Raw genomic sequence first — 19,384 nt, forward strand, 5'->3', positions numbered from 1 at the left:
CAAATAGATAGTGGGTAACATCTCATATTACTGTAAATGGAAAACTAAGACATATTAGACAGCGTTTTGTATATAGTCAATTGTATATAGTCAATTTTCCGATTGTCTTTCATACAACAGGGAAGAGAACATGTTTAAACAGAAAAATGTTACTATAAAAACCACAACTTTGCTAAAGGGAGCCAAAACTTTTTTCAAAAAACAAAAACTTTTGGTTTTGAATTGATAGCGTCCATTAAAATATTTGGACTTAGAAATATTTCCTCTTAGACTATTAGAAGTGGAAGTCAGGGTATTTTTCCTCTGAGCTTCAATAAGATCTTGTGACAATGTGATATGATCATTTCCAGATTGGTAATGTAGTCCAAAATGTACAATATTTGCCTACTAGAATGTTATTAATTTACAAAGATAAAATCAATTGGTAGAATTAATTTATAAAATCCAGTTTGCAATATATTGTGTACACATGGCCCTCCCTAATTTTCAAATTGTTAACTCAACCACTATTTCTGAATAAAAATATAATCTGAAGTTAAACTGGCTAGGATAAATTACAATACATATTAAGCATTCTATTTCAGGCAGAAGCTGTTCATCAGGAACAGGATCAGGAAGCAATTTATTTTTTCACAGCCTAATAAATAAATGCTGCTCAACAGACCAAGCCCTTTAAGGGTTAATTTTTTTCCCTTCTCTCTGCTCTAAACCAGATAATAAGAGTAGATATTTGTGACCAGAGTCTTGTTCTCATGAAAACAAAAAGGCAGTTTTGCCACTATCTTCAAAGGGAGTATGATTGAGCTGTGCATGCATTCCTATGTTCACTACACAAATCCATCGTTTTTGGAGGAATGGATTGAATTCTGCTGGCATTTCTGAGGAAAAGCAGCAATTTCTTTCCTACAACACAGGAAGTTTGTCAGATACTTCAATTGTAGTGTGGTATTGGTAATACACTCTCTACTTAATATTGCCCAAAAATCAGAGGAAAAAGTGCAACAAGCTACAGTTTAACGATTTTCTAATATTGATAAGGTCTCTATCTCGGAGCTAAAAAAAAGTCTAATATGGTCCAGGTTCCATAACATATTTAGGACCTAGAAATACTTCACTATGGACATAAAATATTGTCCTAGTTCATATTCACTTCAAAGATGAACTGCTAGATGCTTTTCTTGCTAAAACTAGCGCTCATTACCATTGCAAGTGCTTACAATGTTGCTAACCCCTTAAAGCAGGCGTCTCAAACTCCTGGCCCACGGGCCATTTGCAGCCTGTGAACCTCCCCAGTGTGGCCCACGGAACTCCAGAAGTTTTGGGGCCGGGTCTCTCCCTTGGCCCCCCAGGGGCCCCGGCAGTGCAGTGGAGTTGACTGCATGCATGTCCCTTGGCCCGTGCCGCTTCCCATAGCCCCCATTGGCCTGGAGCAGCAAACCGCAGCCAGTGGGAGCCGCAATCGGCCGAACCTGCTGGTGCGGCAGGTAAACAAACCGGTCCGGCCTGCTAGGGGCTTTCCCTGAACAAGCGGTGGACCGGCTTTGAGAACCACTGGCCTAAAGTGGAGCTTTTGATGAGACCTATGCAATTGTGCAGGTTTTTATTTCTTTAAAAATATACATGAATGTATATACTCACCTGTCAGTATCTGTATCTTCAGGCAGCATGGGAGGGAAAGGCAAGGGTGGCAGCGTGGAGGTTAGTAGTGCAACATTTCTATCTTTCTCCTTGGCTCCTACATTTGGTGTATGTGGTTTGTTTTTCTCTTTTACAGTGACTGGTTGCTGCTTCACGGCAGCCGATTTATTCTCTTTTACTGCTACTGCTGCTGCTGCTGCTTTCTGTTTAGCCACTTTGTCTACAATCAAGTTATTTTCCACCTTTGTCTCCAGAACAGAGACCTTTGCTTTTGCTTTGTCATTTTTCAAAGTTGCACCACTTGTAGGAGAAGGTGTATGCTCAGTTTTTATTTTCTTCAGATCCTTCACATTGTTTGTTTGAGGTGCACTCACACCAGTGTCAGTGTTTCCCTTAGTAGGCGTAGAGGTGTTTGAAATTTTTGCATTGGCTTTGGCTGCCTCTGCAGCTCTTGCTTTTTTGTTCTTGTTCAACTCAGCGGCCAGGCTACTTTTCAGAGTCAGGGTGCTAGGAGAAATACTCGAGTGACGACTTCTGGACCTAGATAATCTGTGCCTGCTGCGAGACCTTGAGTGTCTTGATGAGTAAGGGCTTCTGCTTCGGGATTTTGCTGATCTCCTGCTTCAAAATAGTAAAGATTTGGTCAATTTAGGTTTAAAAATAAAGAATGTCTTTTTATATAACCCGCCTTCCTTATTACTGAACAGCTTTTGCAAGCACCATCATTGCCATTACTATGTTTAAAGGGTGAACATGAATCTAAATAAAACACATATGGAAAGACTTTCAGAAACAATAAGAACTGTATCTCTGAATACAATATCCATGGCACAGACATAACCACACAGGACCTCAGAATATATTATGAATCTTTTTTAGCACAGCTCCTTTGTAAAAAGTCATTGGGAAATCACAAAAATATAAACACACAGAAAAGACATTCGCAAAAAGGAGTACTTTTCTTTTTGCGAATACAGACTAACACAGCTGCTACTCTGAAACCTGTCAGAAAAAACATTGCATGCCTTCTGATCAGCTGTTCATTTCCTCTCTCAGTGTCAGAGCTGTTCTTTGCTTGTTGATAGAAATAACTTGATACTAAGCAACACATACAACTATTTTAAAAAAACTACATAGATACTAAGGTCCGAAGGGACCATTCTGATCATCTAGTCCGACCTCCTGCACAGCGCAGGCCACAGAATCTCACCCACCCACTCCTATGAAAAACCTCACCCATGTCTGAGCTATTGAAGTCCTTAAATCATGGTTCAAAGACTTCAAGGAGCAGAGAAGCCTCCCTCAAGTCAACCATGCCCCATGCTACAGAGGAAGGCGAAAAACCTCCAGGGCCTCTCCAATCTGCCCTGGAGGAAAATTCCTTCCCAACCCCAAATATGGCAATCAGCTAAACCCTGAGCATATGGGCAAGATTCACCAGCCAGATACCCAGGAAAGAATTTTCTATAGTAAATATAAATGAGGATAAAAAATTTCTTTGTTGACAGTTAGGAAAAAAAGTTATGGAACTACAGCAACAATAATTCTGCAATTTTGTACCTCTTGTTAATGTTTTTAGTACATATTTAGCAAACTGAAATATTAAGTTACACACCTAAAGAAGAAAAAGAGGAGAGAAAGCAGTATTTATGAAGATGAACTAATATTGCTGTAGGAACCTCAATTTGTGAATTTCCTGCCTTATAAAAATGTCTGGTGTAACTATTGTTGCAGTAACTTTTTATCATTACCTTGTATTTGAGCAATACTACTGAATACCTAGTTAGAAACTATTGTGATGAGCTGTGCACACAGAAGCAGACTGAAAGACAGCATTCAATCTTACCTTTCATTTCTGAGGACATAATGATACAAGCATAATGCTGTATTAATGCATTTTTGTAAGACAGTCCATCCTTTTTTTTTTTTTAGACAGATAATTCTCCCTGCATATCCCCTACAACTCACCATAAACATGTGTAACTCACAAGCTGTCACACTACAGTATGTTATTTATTTACATTGCAGAAAAAGAAGAGCAGCAGGGGAGAAGAAAAAAAAGATACGAGTTCACATACATTTTTACTTTACTAATTCAATAGATTCCATATTTCGACTTGCCTAGTAGTTTTTATTTAGTTTTTTGTTGCAAACTACTAGAGACAAATTGCCAATTGAGACCACAGGTGTTAAAAAATGGCTGCTCTGAGTAAAATATAAACAAAATACCCTAACTTATTACTAGTCCATGGAAATTTATTAAAGTGTTTCTTCATCCACTTTATTTTACTATGCCTATGTCTCCAAATATATTCACCATATCCACAATTGTTCTAACTTAAGTTTAGTGGAACTATACTGTAATTCTATTTTTCTTGACTAGATCATTCCTGGAGAAAATGTTATTTCAATGAGTCCATTTATCTGGGTTAAAAAAAATAGGCTAGAATAGCAAGGATCAGAGTTCTCAGTGTGCTGTTCACTTCAGCTCATAACAAATATGACCAGACAATATGTAAGAACTGGCAGTTAAAACAAGGAAAACAAATATCATGAACGTTCCTGGAATGTTTCATGTGTTTGAAAAGTATCAGCTAATTCGATTCTGACTGTACATAATATATTTTATTTATATACATATACGTATATGTGCTTCAGATAAGCTGATCTTGTGTTATATAGTATTAAAATAGCTATTACATATATATTGGCTAATTTCCAAAAGAGAAACATGAATCTTGTATGAGAAAAGCAGGGGTTTTCAACCCTTGCTATTGAAATATCAAGTTTTCACTGATATAAACATGTCGATAGCACGTTTAGATTACATAGGATTTCTGCGATATGTTATAAACTAAACTAAATGAAACTAGTGGCTATATGGAGCTATATTTCATTAGATATGTCAGAACAATTTAACAGTTCAAAACACAGCAAATCAACCAAAATCTTTTCCCCAAATTACTTCTCAGGAACTAGGTATATTTAACAAGCTATCAAATCCCCCCTCATTCTTCTCTTCTGCAGACTAAACAATCCCAGTTCTCTCAGCCTCTCCTCACAAGTCATGTGTTCCAGTCCCCTAATCATTTTGGTTGCCCTCCGCTGGACTCTTTCCAATTTTTCCACATCCTTCTTGTAGTGTGGGGCCCGAAACTCAGTATTCCAGATGAGGCCTCACCAATGTCGAATAGAGGGGAACGATCACGTCCCTCGATCTGCTGGCAATGCCCCATCTTATACAGCCCAAAATGCCACTGGCCTTCTTGGCAACAAGGGCACACGGTTGACTCATAGCCAGCTTCTCGCCCACTGTAACCCCTAGGTCCTTTTCTGCAGAACTGCTGCTGCGCCATTCGGTCCCTAGTCTGTAGCGGTGCATGGGATTCTTCCGTCCTAAGTGCAGGACTCTGTTGAATCTCATCAGATTTCTTTTGGCCCAATCCTCTAATTTATCTAATCCTCTGTATCCTATCCCTACCCTCTAGCGTATCTACCTCTCCTCCCAGGTTAGTGTCATCTGCAAACTTGCTGAGGGTGCAATCCACACCATCCTCCAGATCATTTATGAAGACATTGAACAAAAACGGCCCCAGGACCGACCCTTGGGGCACTCCACTTGATACCAGCTGCCAACTAGACATGGAGCCATTGATCGCTATCCATTGAGCCCGACAATCTAGCCAATTTTCTATCCACCTTATAGTCCATTAATCCAGGCCATACTTCTTTAACTTGCTGGCAAGCATACTGTGGGAGACCATGTCAAAAGCTTTGCTAAAGTCAAGGAACAACACGTCCACTGCTTTCCCCTCATCCACATAGCCAGTTATCTTATCGTAGAAGGCAATTAGATTAGTCAGGCATGACTTGCCCTTGGTGAATCCATGCTGACTGTTCCTGATCACTTTCCTCTCCTCTAAGTGCTTCAGAATTGATTCCTTGATTCATGGACCTGCTCCATGATTTTTCCAGGGACTGAGGAATACTTAACTCTTTCAAATACTTAACTTCTACTCTTTTGGCTGATAATTTCATCATTTCCTTAGTTTACTAGCCATAACAGACTAACAGCCTAGACTGGATCCGAATGCCTAACAAAAGAAAAATAGACAAGCAGGAAAGGAAAAATACCCCAAAGGAAAGAAAGAGGGCACAAGCACAATTTTTTCCCTTTATAGGTTACCTTTCAGGAACAAAACTCTGCCCTCAGATTAGCGTACAGAACTCCATTTTCCCCACTGAGGGAAGAATTTGGTCTCAAGCATATACCAACTGGTTTTAACATTATTCAGAGGCCACACCTTAGCTTAAACTAAGATCATGTCACAAAGTTATAAAACATATGATGTCCGGACTTTTTCCAGATAACGTGTTTCTTTTAAAAGAAGTTTTCTGGTAAATATCAGTTTTGTGTATTGTAAAAAAGTTAGTGGATATCATGACAAGCACCTGACTTCTTAACAGTGCTTATATCAGAAGTCTGTTCAGTTCTTCAAAGACTACTGCCACTTATATATTGCCCCATCTTACATATATTTGCCATCAGATGGTTTGTGTTTAGTCATAAATTTCTACATTTATTTTTTATTTTACCTAAGGAACTATATTTTAAATATCTATTGCATTAAATATTGAAGAATTTAAAAAGCATCTTTGGCCCATTCTGGGGCAAGTAGAGGCAGTACAAGACTTAAGTACCACATCCAGTCCTCCTCAACTGAATGGAGTTGCCATAATGCTAGATTTTTAGAGGGAACTGTGAATGAAAAACAATTCTAAAAAATCCTAGCTTTATATCCATCAGTCTGTTTCAATTTTTCCATGTTTATGCCCAGTAGCTGACATTGTTTGGTGTTTGTCCACACCCAAGCACCTTTGTCATATTTACATATTAATTGTTCCACAAATGCACCTAACAAAGGGAACACTGCATTGCTACATTTATATAGCTCTATACTTTTCAAAACACTACAAAAATTCATACAACACTTTCTGAAGTAGACAAGAACCACAAATCCTATTTTATAGATGGAGAGAAACAGACGAACAAGATAGGAGTTCTTGACACCTGACTACGTTTTTCCGGAGCCAGCTGCAGAAGAACATACTAGGAGTGAAACTAGGTTATACTGCAAAAAGAAAAGGGGTACTTGTGGCGCCTTAGAGACTAACAAATTTATTTGAACATAAGCTTTTGTGAGCTACAGCTCACTTCATCGGATGCATTCAGTGGAAAATACAGTAGGGAGATTTATATACACAGAGAACATGAAACAATGGGTGTTACCATACACACTGTAAGGAGAGTGATAACTTAAGATGAGCTATTACCAGCAGGAGAGCGTGGGTGGGCGGGGCAGGGGGACAGGACCTTTTGCAGTGATAATCAAGGTGGGCCATTTCCAGCAGTTGACAAGAATTGGTTTCTCTCTGAAAGAGGTTAAATATATAGTACTGCTGCTAAACACAACGGGAAAGCAGGAAAAGGGAAAGACACAAAACATAGCATAAATGACAAGAGAGAAAGGAACAACAGTAGAGGGCTTTCTCCAAAACCACCAAATCCAGCATGGTTTTGGGTAGTGCTTTCACAGATTAGCAAATAGGGTAAAGCACTGTATTTTTAAGCATGATTTAACAACGTTTGCTTAACTTCTTAAATTTTCAAAACAGATTGGTTGTCACTTTATGATGCATGCCACAAAACTGTTCTTCAAAAATTCTGTTATACCTTCAATGTTAATTATACAAGTTGCATCAACACCGAGTGTATTCAAGAATGCAAAAAGTTAATGTAACATTTGAATAATCAAGCACATTGAAGTCAGAAAACTCCAAAAGTTAGTTTATAATATAACATTAATTGCTACATTGTATACCCCAAATATTTTAAAGGTATGGAATGAAAAAAACCAGCAACACATTACGTAGAAATAACCTCATGTATGTGCTGAGTGAGAATTTTATAGCTGGAATCTTAAATTTGTGAATTTCTTGATTGGAATGCATCACAATTTCCCATCCCTACCCCCTCTATTAAAAAGAGGATTAAGTACTTTAGAGGCATATCACCATTGTTAACACAGACTAGTAGCATGTCAGAAAAACAAAAGTTTAAAAACTCATAAGCAAAAAAGGCTAGCTTTCGCTGTTCATAACCTTTTAAAACATTTACAGGATTTTGTTTAAACCTTTATGATTTTTCCTTTTAATTAGACATTCAAGAGAAAGCCAAGTTTGAAGTGCTGACTTTCAGCTCTTTGAATTACGCAAGAGCAAACATGTTAATCAGAACTTATCAGGATTTTTTCCCCCAATATTTGCAGAGTTCAAGAACAGCTGAACCGATTTTTCCCAATTCCTTAATAAAAAATTCATCTTTAGGCCAAAATGTAACACCTCAGAGATCATCACAAGAAGAATATGTTTGAGAAAGTTATCAGTAACTGAAACAAGGGGAGCAGGTTAAAATGGAATCTACAGCTCAACCCTAGCAAATAGCATACAAGCACCATGGTCTTCCAGTGTATGTAATTATCTGTTCTTTTAAAAATATTTGAAAAGGCAGATCTATAAATGTTATCAATTGATTTTTCCCTGAAGTCTCCCAAGACACTATATACCCATATCATCACTCAGTAATTTGAACCATCAGTGACAGGACGTTCTGGTTAATTATAATTTTAGCCTAACTACTCTCTGTGCATTAATAAGCAAATTTAACATTAATTCTCCTTGCCTATGATAGGAAAAATTTTCTCTCACGTAATATACCATTAATCATGTTTTTCCTTTAGTCCAGTTTTTAGTTCAATGTCTATATTTGTATTGCAGACAGCTATACAAACAAATAGCTGTTTAGTACTGCTATTTGAGTAAGTGCCACATGTCCTAATTTTATTCAGATATTCAAATTCTATTCCTTCAGTATTTTGAAGTTATTAGCAAGTCTAAAAAAATCAGGAATGTTGGATAACTTTGAAATTTAGTAATTTTATTTTTTTCCTTAATTTAATTTTATAACTAATGTGTCCTCACTAGAAAACCCCGGATCATGGAATTATTTACCAGCAGAAATTAGACTGACCTCAGGTCTGTTTTCAGAATGCTTTGCAAAATTAACTGTTTTGTAAAAATCCGTCCCATAATAAGCAAAGATAAGGAAAAAGAACAAAAAAAAGAGAGCCATTGAACAAATGGGAGGTAAAAACCTAAGTCCATTACAAGTAACGATGTAAACCTTAAATACTGAATTCAGAACTCACACCACAGTGACAGAGGTCCTTGATATATCAGATAGATATAAATTAGGTAAAAGAACAAGCATTCAGAACTTTTAAAAGCTCTTTCATCCCCCTCTTAAAATTGAAGTTTTAAATTTCAAGTTTTTTGAGGAAAGCTTAGTTCTAAAGAGAACTTTAATAATGAGTATTATTTTTAGAATACCACATCCTTCAAATAGAAAAACATCTAGGCTAAAAAAAAAAAAAAAAAAATCACATTCCTTTAATTTTGTCTGTAGCCAGTGCAACACCAAAGGTCTGGTGCAATCACCTGTATGTAATATTCCCAATATAAACATCCATTTATTTTAATTGTATGAAATATTCAAACACATTAGTACCTATACCTAAATGTGAAATAAAATAATTATACACATATTAGGTTATGTGAGTTGAACATGCGATCACACAGTTTACAATGACCTAGATTACCTGAGTGAAGTAATAGGAAGCTACTTGATCTTGTCTTACAATTCCATGCTTTGTAAAACATCAGAATTAGTTACTAGAGAAAGTTTAAATGCTCTAATACAGATATGAAAAGTTTGTCGCAATATGGTTTTGTTAATATAACTTATATTTTTGTACTACAGTGTTCAAAATTCAATCTAGTTGCTACAGAAATACCTTATATCCTCATTCTTCTATCTTAAACATGCTATCAGTTCCTACAGAATAACTCTGTTAATATAGACAAAAGAAAAACATAAGCAACACTACCAATTATTTCAAGTAATATCTTAATAGTTGATGTTCATTGGTCTCCCACCCCAGCAAAGACGCACTAAAACTGATCTCATTCAGACCAAGAACAACAGGTCTTGAAAAATCCATTCACCTAGTCATTGGCAATGAGTTGAAAGTTTTCACTGGCAAGTGACGGAGCTTAAACAGCATCTGTAGAATTTAAGGTTTTTAATGAAAACTAAATTTCTAGTTATAAACTTCCAGATGTGAACCATAGGTAAACTGATCCAATGTCTGTGGATGCTCAGAGCCCACCTGCAAGCAGCAACTGGTTGAAAGTGACAAGATACTAGTCAATTTCACAATTGCAATTCAGAATTCTGTGAGCAGACAAGTATCATGTCAGTTTCACTCTGCTGCTGCATATTGAAGTTATACCCTAGTGAAGTCATTGAAGCTGTTGTGTCTCTGGTCCTCATTAGTTTCTTCTCCATCCCCAATATTTTATATAAAGCTTCTGGATGTTCAGTCATCTAGCTGAAAAAGTACTTAATGCTTTTTCCAAGCCTTGAAAACAAAATACCTAAAGCACTGTAAAATTTTATTCACATTATCTTCATTGTCACCATACCTAGATAGATACCAAAATTGCTACAGTCAGATAGCAATGTAGCATTACTGCAAGCACATTCTGTGCAGTTCTAGGGCGTTACCGTTAGGAAACAGACTAGAAGCCAGAGAAAGGTGAGCTTACTATCATAACACCATTACACCTAGACACGAGCCCAGAATGAAGACTTTATACCAGCGGTTCTCAAACTGAGTATCAGGACCCCAAAGCGGGTCATGATCCTATTTTAATGGGGTCACTACAGCTGGTGTTAGATATGCTGGGGCCCAGAGCTGAACCCTCAGCCCCACCACCTAGGGCCAAAGCCGAGGCTTTAGCCCTAGGTGGTGGGGCTCAGGCTTTGGTTTCAGCCCTAGACAGTGGAGCTCAGGTTATAGGCCCCTCACCCAGGGCAGCACGCCCACTCTCAGGCTTCAGTTCCCCTCCTAGGGTCATGTAATAATTTTTGTTGTCAGAAGGGGGTCACAGTGCAATGAAATTTGAGAACCATTGCTTTATATCATACAGGTCAAGAAGGTACATGCCCTAAGAAGCTGTTGCCTCATGAAAGCATTACACTTGTCCATGCAACTATGGCCTAGGCTATGCAGCAAACCCTTGCAATTTATGCGGCAAAGCATCATTCATTTGTGCAACAGACTAAGAAATGCACAAAATTAACTGATTCAAGATTCATATTATAACCTTCAATTGTATTTACATAATTCCAAAAATGCCCCACAAAATGAAAATATATAAACTAGTGCCTAATATTTATATTGGGGCAGATGAAAACCACCCAGAATTTTCTGATACGCCCACAACAGGAATACCTTCAAAAACAATGAAACTTCTCTTCATACTTTTTCCCATAAAGCAAGTTGGACACTGAACAGACTATATCCAGACTCCCAGAGATTTGTGAGGTGGGATGGACTGGTAACTGATGTACATATTCAAGATGTACTCTCAAAAGTAACAATGCACTGGAGTGGATCGATCTTACTTTGTATCTTTCAAGGTGATTTGGGTGGTTAACTCCCATAATCCCCTTCGAAAAGCCTGGCCCTAAATAATAGCTGTTTTAGAAACATCTAAATGAGACAGCTCTTAAAACCTCCCTATCAATACTGTGGCCTGTTCTGCCACTGGCTGGCCCAATTGCTCCAGCAAGCAACTTAAGAAGCCTCGTATCCCCTTGACCAAGACAGTAAAACTTTTAGACTCTGTCTACACAAGGAATATGCAATTTTAAACTGATTTAGTTACACTAGTGCAAAAGTTTATATTGACACTTATTTTGGTTTAAACCAGGCTTATTTTCATTTAGCTGATTAGGAATCAGTTTAAATTAAATTGAAATAAGCCACTCCAACTAAAATAAGGATGTATACACAGGGACTTCAAGTTAAAATGGTTCAATTTTCTTGTTTAGATAATATCCAAACTGAAACCTCTATTCCATGTGCGAGAAAAGGCCTTCCCAGGTTGGCCATTATTAATCCTTGCTGCTGTCCTCAATATGAAAGATAGATTTAAGAACAGAAGCATGGAAAACCACTATATTTTGCCCCAGCAATAGGCAAACAAAATGATGTTTAGAGTGGCATTTTGAATGCATATAAATGGGGCAAAATAGGATACATCAAGGCCAGAGAGGAGGTTGCAAAAGCTAAGACATGAGTAATGCAGGCCTGAATGTGAGTTTTAGTAATGATGACAAAAAGGAAAAGCCAGATATTAGAGATGCTGCACTGGGAGAAATTAAAAGATTTAGACATTGCCCTATATGCAACATTTTAGAGAGCGATGAATTGAAGACAAAGTTCAAGTTACAGACCTATTGTGTGTTAAAAGCAAAGAACCCCCAGTACAGAAAATTAATACTTTTGGGGAGGTTTAGTTAAAACAGGAGCGGATGGAAAAGCAAGCAAGTGCTGAGGATGAGTCAAGTATACCCAAGAACTTCTATGGCCCTTTATCATCATAGCATCTGAGCACTGCACAAGTATTAATGAATTTATCTTCACATCCACTTTGGGAAGTATCATCCCCATTTTACAGACAAGAAACAGTCAAAAAGAGTATATGTGACCCAGCCACGGTCAACTGCAGAACATGGAATTTAACCCAGATCTCCTAGGTCCAAAGCCCGAATCAGAAGGCTATAATTTCCTCCCTCAATGTCTCTATAAATGCAGTTCTCCCATTGGCTGCCCCACCTCCTCCAGCAAGTCAGAAAGACTACATCTGTTCTGGAAATTAGTAAATACAGAAGTATCTCTGTATATAGTAAGAGACTGGACAGAAATCAGAGATGAACTGGAAAAAAAGTCAAAGATAAATTCTGGAAAACAAGCCATCAGATTTGCAATTCAGACATTTATATTAGATAATTGTTTAATTTAAGGGATAGAAACTCTCATACTTCAAACCAAAAGCCTACTTTGTTCCGTAATTGTCCACTACAAGGTTTCACGCACCTTCCTCTAAAGCGTTTCTTATTGGCAACTGTTTTTAAAAAAAAAAGAAAAAAAACCACGCTGGACAGGATGAACTACTAATTGTATCAAATATGGCGACTCCTTAGGTGAAACCTCACGGCATATTATGGCAATTCATGACTGGAACAGTGCCAAAGAATTCCACTCAGTGCACACATCAGCTCGTAACTCAACAATTCTGAATTCAATCAATATTTCCTAAATCCAATTGTTTTCTTAAATCATGACAATTTTAAAAAAAAGTTTCTTTAACCAATTATAACACACTTAAATGACAAATACTTTCATCCTAATGATTGTCCTTGTTCAGATTATGAATACTTTTTCCTGTTTTGAAACGTTCTGAAGTTTACTAAGACGTTTCACAACAATTGGAACTTCAAATACATCTTATTTTTAAAAACCATCTTTCTTTTATCTCCCAACATAATACAGGATACAAATTGGGTTACTCAATGACTTCAATGTTTAGTGCCCATCCAGAAAGTGGATTTTACTGACAAGCTTCAGCAGAATGCCAGGATCGCTCAGAGAACATGCACCATTTTCAATGAGCGCTGGTCAAAGTGCTAACTGACACAGAACCATCAGAGAGAGCATGAAATTGTTTTTCATGGAGTCTACGGAATTCTCGTCAATGGAGTGGTAAAACTTAAAAATATAAATATTTTTAGAACCTGAATAACTTTATTTATCTTGAAGTTGTTACAAACTGGTGCATAAAGTATTGGTCCAAGACCATCACAAGATTCTTTTATGACAAACATAGTTCTTTTGGAAATACGCACAGGTCAAACACATAGCCCTCACAAAAATCCAGTTAATTAAAAACAAGTTAATAATAAATACAAATCCAAAAGGTAGATAACGCTACCTGACAATACTCAGCCATTACTGAAGGCATTTTTTTCTGCATACACAAAAAACAAAGCCATCAAGTTAGCATATACATTAAGCAGAGTAAGACCCTGACCCTGCCAAAATACACACACGTAACTTTTTGCACTACAAGTGCCCACTGATGTCAGTGGAACTACTTGCAGTGCATGCAGTTAAATACAATGGTAAATCTTTGCAGGATAAGGAACTAAGCATTTTTTTTTTTTAAAAAATAAGCACTTAGTGAAATATGCGCAATTCCTCTGCAGCAGTTAATAGTTCCTCTTTTTCTACTAAAACAATTAGTTTGCACTAATAATTTACACAAGTACAAACACTAAATGACCCATACTTTATTCAATTTAATTTTAACTAACTCAGCGCTAAAAGAAGAACTAAGCTATAAAAGAATTTAACATTTATCTATCTCAGGCGTTAGATAGAAACAGGATGCTTATGAGGGAAATCTGCTGATTACAACACTTAACAGACCCCAGAGTTCTTACCCACAGTGGGGGGATGGTCATTTCCCACTCCAAACAACATTATAATGGGAAGTTTATAACCATGCCGCCACTCACACGGGAGATTTTACCTTTACAATCGCTCTTCTCTACAAGAGAAAAAGGACTAGATGTGACAGGTCCACTGTGTTACATTATGGTCTCTTCTCTGCTCCAGGGGCAAGGCAGGAGGGTGATTTTAGTACATTACAGTCTCTTTCCCTCCTTCTCCCCAATAGGATGGAAGAAGAGAAACCCACCGCTTTTTTTTTTTTTTTCCTAAATTAGATATAAATCTCCCCGTTTCCCCACCCAAGTTACTCAGGCCAGAGCATCGCCCACGCCCCTAGGATACAACCCCCCTCCCGCCCCCATCACTCTTCTCCATAGACATATACACAGCATCATACCTCCAACATCAACTCACCTCACAGTGGGGCTGTAGGGGCTCCGAGAGCGGCGCCAGCTGCTGCTGTAGGGGCTGGGCGACACATCCCCGCCGCGTTCGTACGAGCTGTGCCGGCTGTAGCTAGGGGATCGGCGGCGGCTGTAGGGGCTGAGGGGGGAGCGCCCGCCGATGGGGCTGGGCGATTTGCGGCTCCTCTGGCTCTGGGAGGCCCTGTGCGACGGGGGGCTGTCGTCCCGGCCGGGGCTAGGGGACGAACGTTGCCGCCTGTAGGCCCTAGGCTCGGCCTTATCCTCCCGATAAGCCTTCGGCGGGTCCTTGTAGGCCGAGGGCGGCTCCTTGGCCGCTTTAGTCCGGCTCTTGTGCGCTTTGCCCTCCCGCTCCTTCCTGCCAGTGCCGGGGGAGGCGGCCGGGCCCTTCCTGCGGCCGTCGCTGCCGCCGCCACTGCTGCTCTTGGGGCCCTCCCGGTCCTGGCCCCCGGTCTGATTGTGGCGGCTGCGGGACTTGGAGGAGGAAGAGGAGGCCTCGGCTCCCCCCCTGGCCACCGCCGCCCCCTCCTGCTGCTTCTCCTCCCCCCGCCTGCGGTGCTCCCGGTGCCGCTCTCTGGAGCGGCCGCTGCTGCCGCGATGTTCCCGGCGCGGCCGGCTGCTCCGCTCCGTCTCCCCCCGGGGCCGCTGGCTCCCTCCGCCGGAGGAGGAGGCCGGGCTCCCCCCGCCGCTCCCCGCCCCGCCCGGGCCGGCCGCTCCGCTTCCCACCAGCCCCTCGGACTGAGAGCTCACGTCGTCGTACTCCTCCACCAGAGTGCTCAGCCCCCCGCTACCGCGCCGCTTCTCCGGCTCCTGGGCGCCGCCCCCTGCGCCTCCCCCGCGGCCCCGACGCCGCTTGTGCCGGGACCCCGAGCGCCGCTTGCCCCGGGGCCGCTTCCGCTCCCCCCCGTCCCCGCAGCAGGAGGAGGCGCTGGTGGCCGCCAGGAACAGCAGAGACTGCGGCGGCAGCGGCGGCTGCAGGAGCGGCGGCTGCAGGAGCGGAAACAGCAGCGGGTGAGGAGCCGGCGGCGGCGGAGCGGGAGGCTGCGGCTGGGCCGCGAAGCGCTTCCGTCTCCGGTGATGCAGCCGCTTCTTGTCCGCCGGCGCCTCCACCGCTGCCGAGCCGCCCCAGCCCCGGCTTCCCCCGCTCCCTCCAGCTGGCGCCGCGTCCGAGGTGCTCGGCATCGAGATCACTCAAGGCCGAGGACTAGGACGCGGCCTACGAATCCGCTGCCGCCGCCTTCAGGGCGCTGCCGGCGCCATGGAGACACCGCGCCGCGCACAGACAGACCCCGGCCCCGCAGCCCGCCTCACAGACCGCGCCGCCCGCCCGGCCGCGCCTCACATCGGGCCGCGCGACCCCCGCGCTAGGGCCGCCCCGCAGCAGCGGGGGTGGGGCTGGGGGGGGGTCTCAGCCACCAAGGAGCCCGGAAGCTCTTGGGCCCGGCCTCCCGCTGTCCCCGCAACACGGAAGAGTCTCACGGCGGCCTCCTCACTCCATCCCGGCCCGCGCCTCCGCCTCCTCCTCCTTCTCCGGCGGCGGCTGCTCGCCTCTCTCGGCCGCTCCGGCGGCGCCTGCGGGCCGCGCTGGCCCCCCCGCCCCCGGCTCCTCCTTGAGTCCGAGGGTCAATGTCGCGCCGTAGGTGTCCCAGCCACGCGCACTCCCGGCGGCTCGATCCCGGTGCCTCCGTCGCTCGCCGCCGGGCAGCGATCGAGAGGCCTCCGCGCTGTGCGACTGACACACACACACAGGGGACAGGGCGCACACTGCGCACGCGCGTACAGCCCAGGGAGGGCGGGGTGCTCACTAGCGCGAGCCTTCTCCCCGCCGCCGGCCGGGAGACTAGCGATCCCACGCGAGAGACTCCCCTGAACGTCACGACCGGAGGATGTCATGCGCGACTTCCGGCCGGGTCGAGAGCCCAATCCGCTGCTGCGCCTACAGCGCGGGGAAGGGTTTCAGCAGCTTCCGCTTTGAGAGGTGAAAGGTCATCCAAGAGTTTCCGGGGGGCGAGGCGGCGTCGCGGCTTGTCACTAGGAGGATTCGCCCTGGAGGGAAAGCGCGGTTCCTCCTCCCGCCGTGGTTGTGGCTGCGGGCCCGGGCCTGTGGCGCCCATCCCGGGCGGCAGTGACGGCGCTGGGTACGGGGCAGGGCAGGCCCGGCCCGGCACCGCGTGCGGCGTTATCCCCCCCGCGTGTTTGAACGGCCGCGGTGGGTGGCTCGGGGTAGCGCAATGCGGGTCGCTGGCCGCGGGCACGTTCTCGAGCCCGGAGCCTCGTGCGCGCTCACGCGGTTTGAAAGCTGAGGCTGAGAGACAAGCAGCCAACTGCCCGAGCGTAGCCAGCACTGTAATCCCTGGCCCTGGCCCGCGGGCTGCATTTGTACGAGAGCCGCCTCCTACACGTTTCCCTGCTCACTCTGCCTATGGTAAAAAAAGCGGGGGAGAAATCCCGCACCTGGTGCGTTGTGTTTTCACTCAGTGGCACTGGGACAGGAGCCATGCGTTCTCGTTACCATAATCAGGGAGATGACTCCACTTAATAGAGGCATGAAATTACCTGTATTATCAGGGAGATGACTCCACTTATTAGAGGCATGAAATTATCTGTATTATCAGGGAGATGACTCCACTTAATAGAGGCATGAAATTATCTGTATTATCAGGGAGATGACTCCACTTAACAGAGGCATGAAATTATCTGTATTAACAATGTCTGTACTTAAATTTTCAATATAAACACAGGTTTCGGAGTAGCAGCCGTGTTAGTCTGTAGTCGCAAAAAGAAGGAGGACTCGTGGCACCTTAGAGACTAACAAATTTATTTGAGCATAAGCTTTCGTGAGCTACCGCTCACTTCATCGGATGTATTCAGTGGAAAATACAGTGGGGAGATTTATATACACAGAGAATATGAAACAATGGGTATTACTAAGCACACTGTAACGAAAGTGAAAGGTGAGCTATTACCAGCAGGAGAGGAAAAAAAACCTTTTGTAGTGCTAATCAAGGTGGGCCATTTCCAACAGTTGACAAGAACTTGTGAGGGAACGGTAGGTGGGGGAAGGGGCGAGGAATAAACATGGGGAAATAGTTTTACTTTGTGTAATGACATATCCACTCCCAGTCTTTATTCAAGCCTAAGGTAATGGTGTCCAGTTTACAAATTAATTCCAATTGAGCAGTCTCTCGGAGTCTGTTTTTGAAGTTTTTTTGTTGAAGAATTGCCACTTTTAGGTCTGTAATCAAGTGATCAGAGACATTGAAGTGTTCTCCAACTGGTTTTTGAATGTTATAATTCTTGATGTCTGATTTGTGTCCATTTATTCTTTAACGTAGAGATTGTCCAGTTTGGCCAATGTACATGGCAGAGGGGCATTGCTGGCACATGATGGCATCTGATAGTGTGGCTCATGTGATTAGGCCCTATGATAGTATATATTCAGGGGACATGTGGACACCATTGGCAATGGCCTTTGTTGCAAGGATAGGTTCCTGGGTTAGTGTTTTGTTGTGTGGTTGCTGGTGAGTATTTGCTTCACGTTGCACTCTCACAGATCTTGGGAGACAGGCCACTCCTTGCTTACAGACAGCCCCCGAACCTGAAGCAAATACTCACCAACAGCCATTTATTTGCCCATGCCCATTACCATTAGCATTACCCGATGTGGGGACCAGTATATTTGAAAAAGTGACTTTTGGTGAATAAGCCGTATTTTCTAACCTATAGTTGCTTTTTAAACAATTAGATACAATTGTATTCCATTAGGTTGGAGATGGTTGTGTATCCAAATCTCTATTCCAAGGAAGTCATACGTTATCAATCTTTGGCAGATTTTTATGGACCAGAAAATTGTAAAAGGATACTGGTAGTTGAGTAAATCCAGGACATTTTCCTCCTCTGGCGTTCCCAGTGGATTTGGTCCAACGACATTCATAAATAAATGCTTTACCTGAAGATATTTCCATGCCCTGGAGCAGGAAAAGCCTGGGTGGTTGAAGTTGTGATGGATATCTATGAAGGGGTTTAGATCATCTGTCCAGAGAATGAAAATATCACCCATGTATCTCAGGTATATCGTTGGTTTCCTGGTGCATTTGTCCAGAAATTCTTCTTTGAGGAGGCCCATGAAGATGCTGGCATATTGGGGAGCCATTCTAGTACCCGTGGCTGTTCCCAGGGTTTGGGTAAAGTGTTTGTTGTTGAATGAATGTAAAATAGTTATAGGTGAGGATTAAATAATGAGGTTGGCAATGTGTTTGGGGCAGGTATCTGTCCACTATAGTCTGGTAGATAGTTGAGGCAGGCAGCGATGCCATCATAGCGAGGGATGCTGATGTATGTAGGAAGGTGACATCCATAGTGGCAAGAATAGTGTTCTAAGGGAGGCTGTTAATGTTGTGACATTTCTGGAAGAAGTCAGTTGTTTCCTGGAGAAAACTAGCTCTTTGTGCGGTGAGTGCTATGATCAGATATGATAAACAAGGTAAACCCAAGTATCTTGGGAAGCATGTAGAAGGACCCTGCAGTGCATTCATGGGGACTGTGGTTGTAGAGTTTCTCTGGGCTTTGTTGGGGGAAGGATTTGATATCCTGAAATTCTTGGGTGAATTGTAGTGCAAGGTCTTTTGAGTTCTTTGTAGTAGGTGGTGTCGGAGAGTTGGCTGTTAGACTCATTGATGTAATCATCATGGTTGAACATTTAGTAACTTTTTCCTAATGTCAGAACTGTTACACTGAGAAAGAAATAGCAACATAAACTGAAGAATGATTAAGAAAATGCTTGTTACATGTAATAGTTTTATAACTGATGGAACTGAAAATGTTGAGCAGAAACATTTTTTG

The 19,384-nt window shown here is 42.5% G+C and overlaps 1 protein-coding gene across 4 annotated transcripts in view; it reads right to left on the bottom strand.

Annotated features, from left to right (window-relative positions):
* CDK13 (cyclin dependent kinase 13) overlaps nt 1-15,724 on the bottom strand; it is a 54,609-nt gene extending 38,885 nt beyond the window's left edge. For 2 of the 4 annotated variants that reach the window (XM_038393196.2, XM_038393194.2), the window contains exons 1-2: nt 14,535-15,724; nt 1,639-2,256 (exon numbers count right to left, since the gene is read on the bottom strand). In XM_038393196.2, coding sequence (XP_038249124.1) covers nt 1,639-2,256; nt 14,535-15,724 — 1,808 coding nt within the window. Of the gene's footprint in view, nt 1-1,638; nt 2,260-14,534 lie in introns of all 4 variants that reach the window. The other 2 variants (XM_038393195.2, XM_038393193.2) reach the window with 1 other exon arrangement.
* Nucleotides 15,725-19,384: the final 3,660 nt, after the last annotated feature.

This window comes from Dermochelys coriacea, chromosome 2, assembly GCF_009764565.3.
Source record: "Dermochelys coriacea isolate rDerCor1 chromosome 2, rDerCor1.pri.v4, whole genome shotgun sequence".
Classification (NCBI taxonomy): Eukaryota; Metazoa; Chordata; order Testudines; family Dermochelyidae; genus Dermochelys; species Dermochelys coriacea.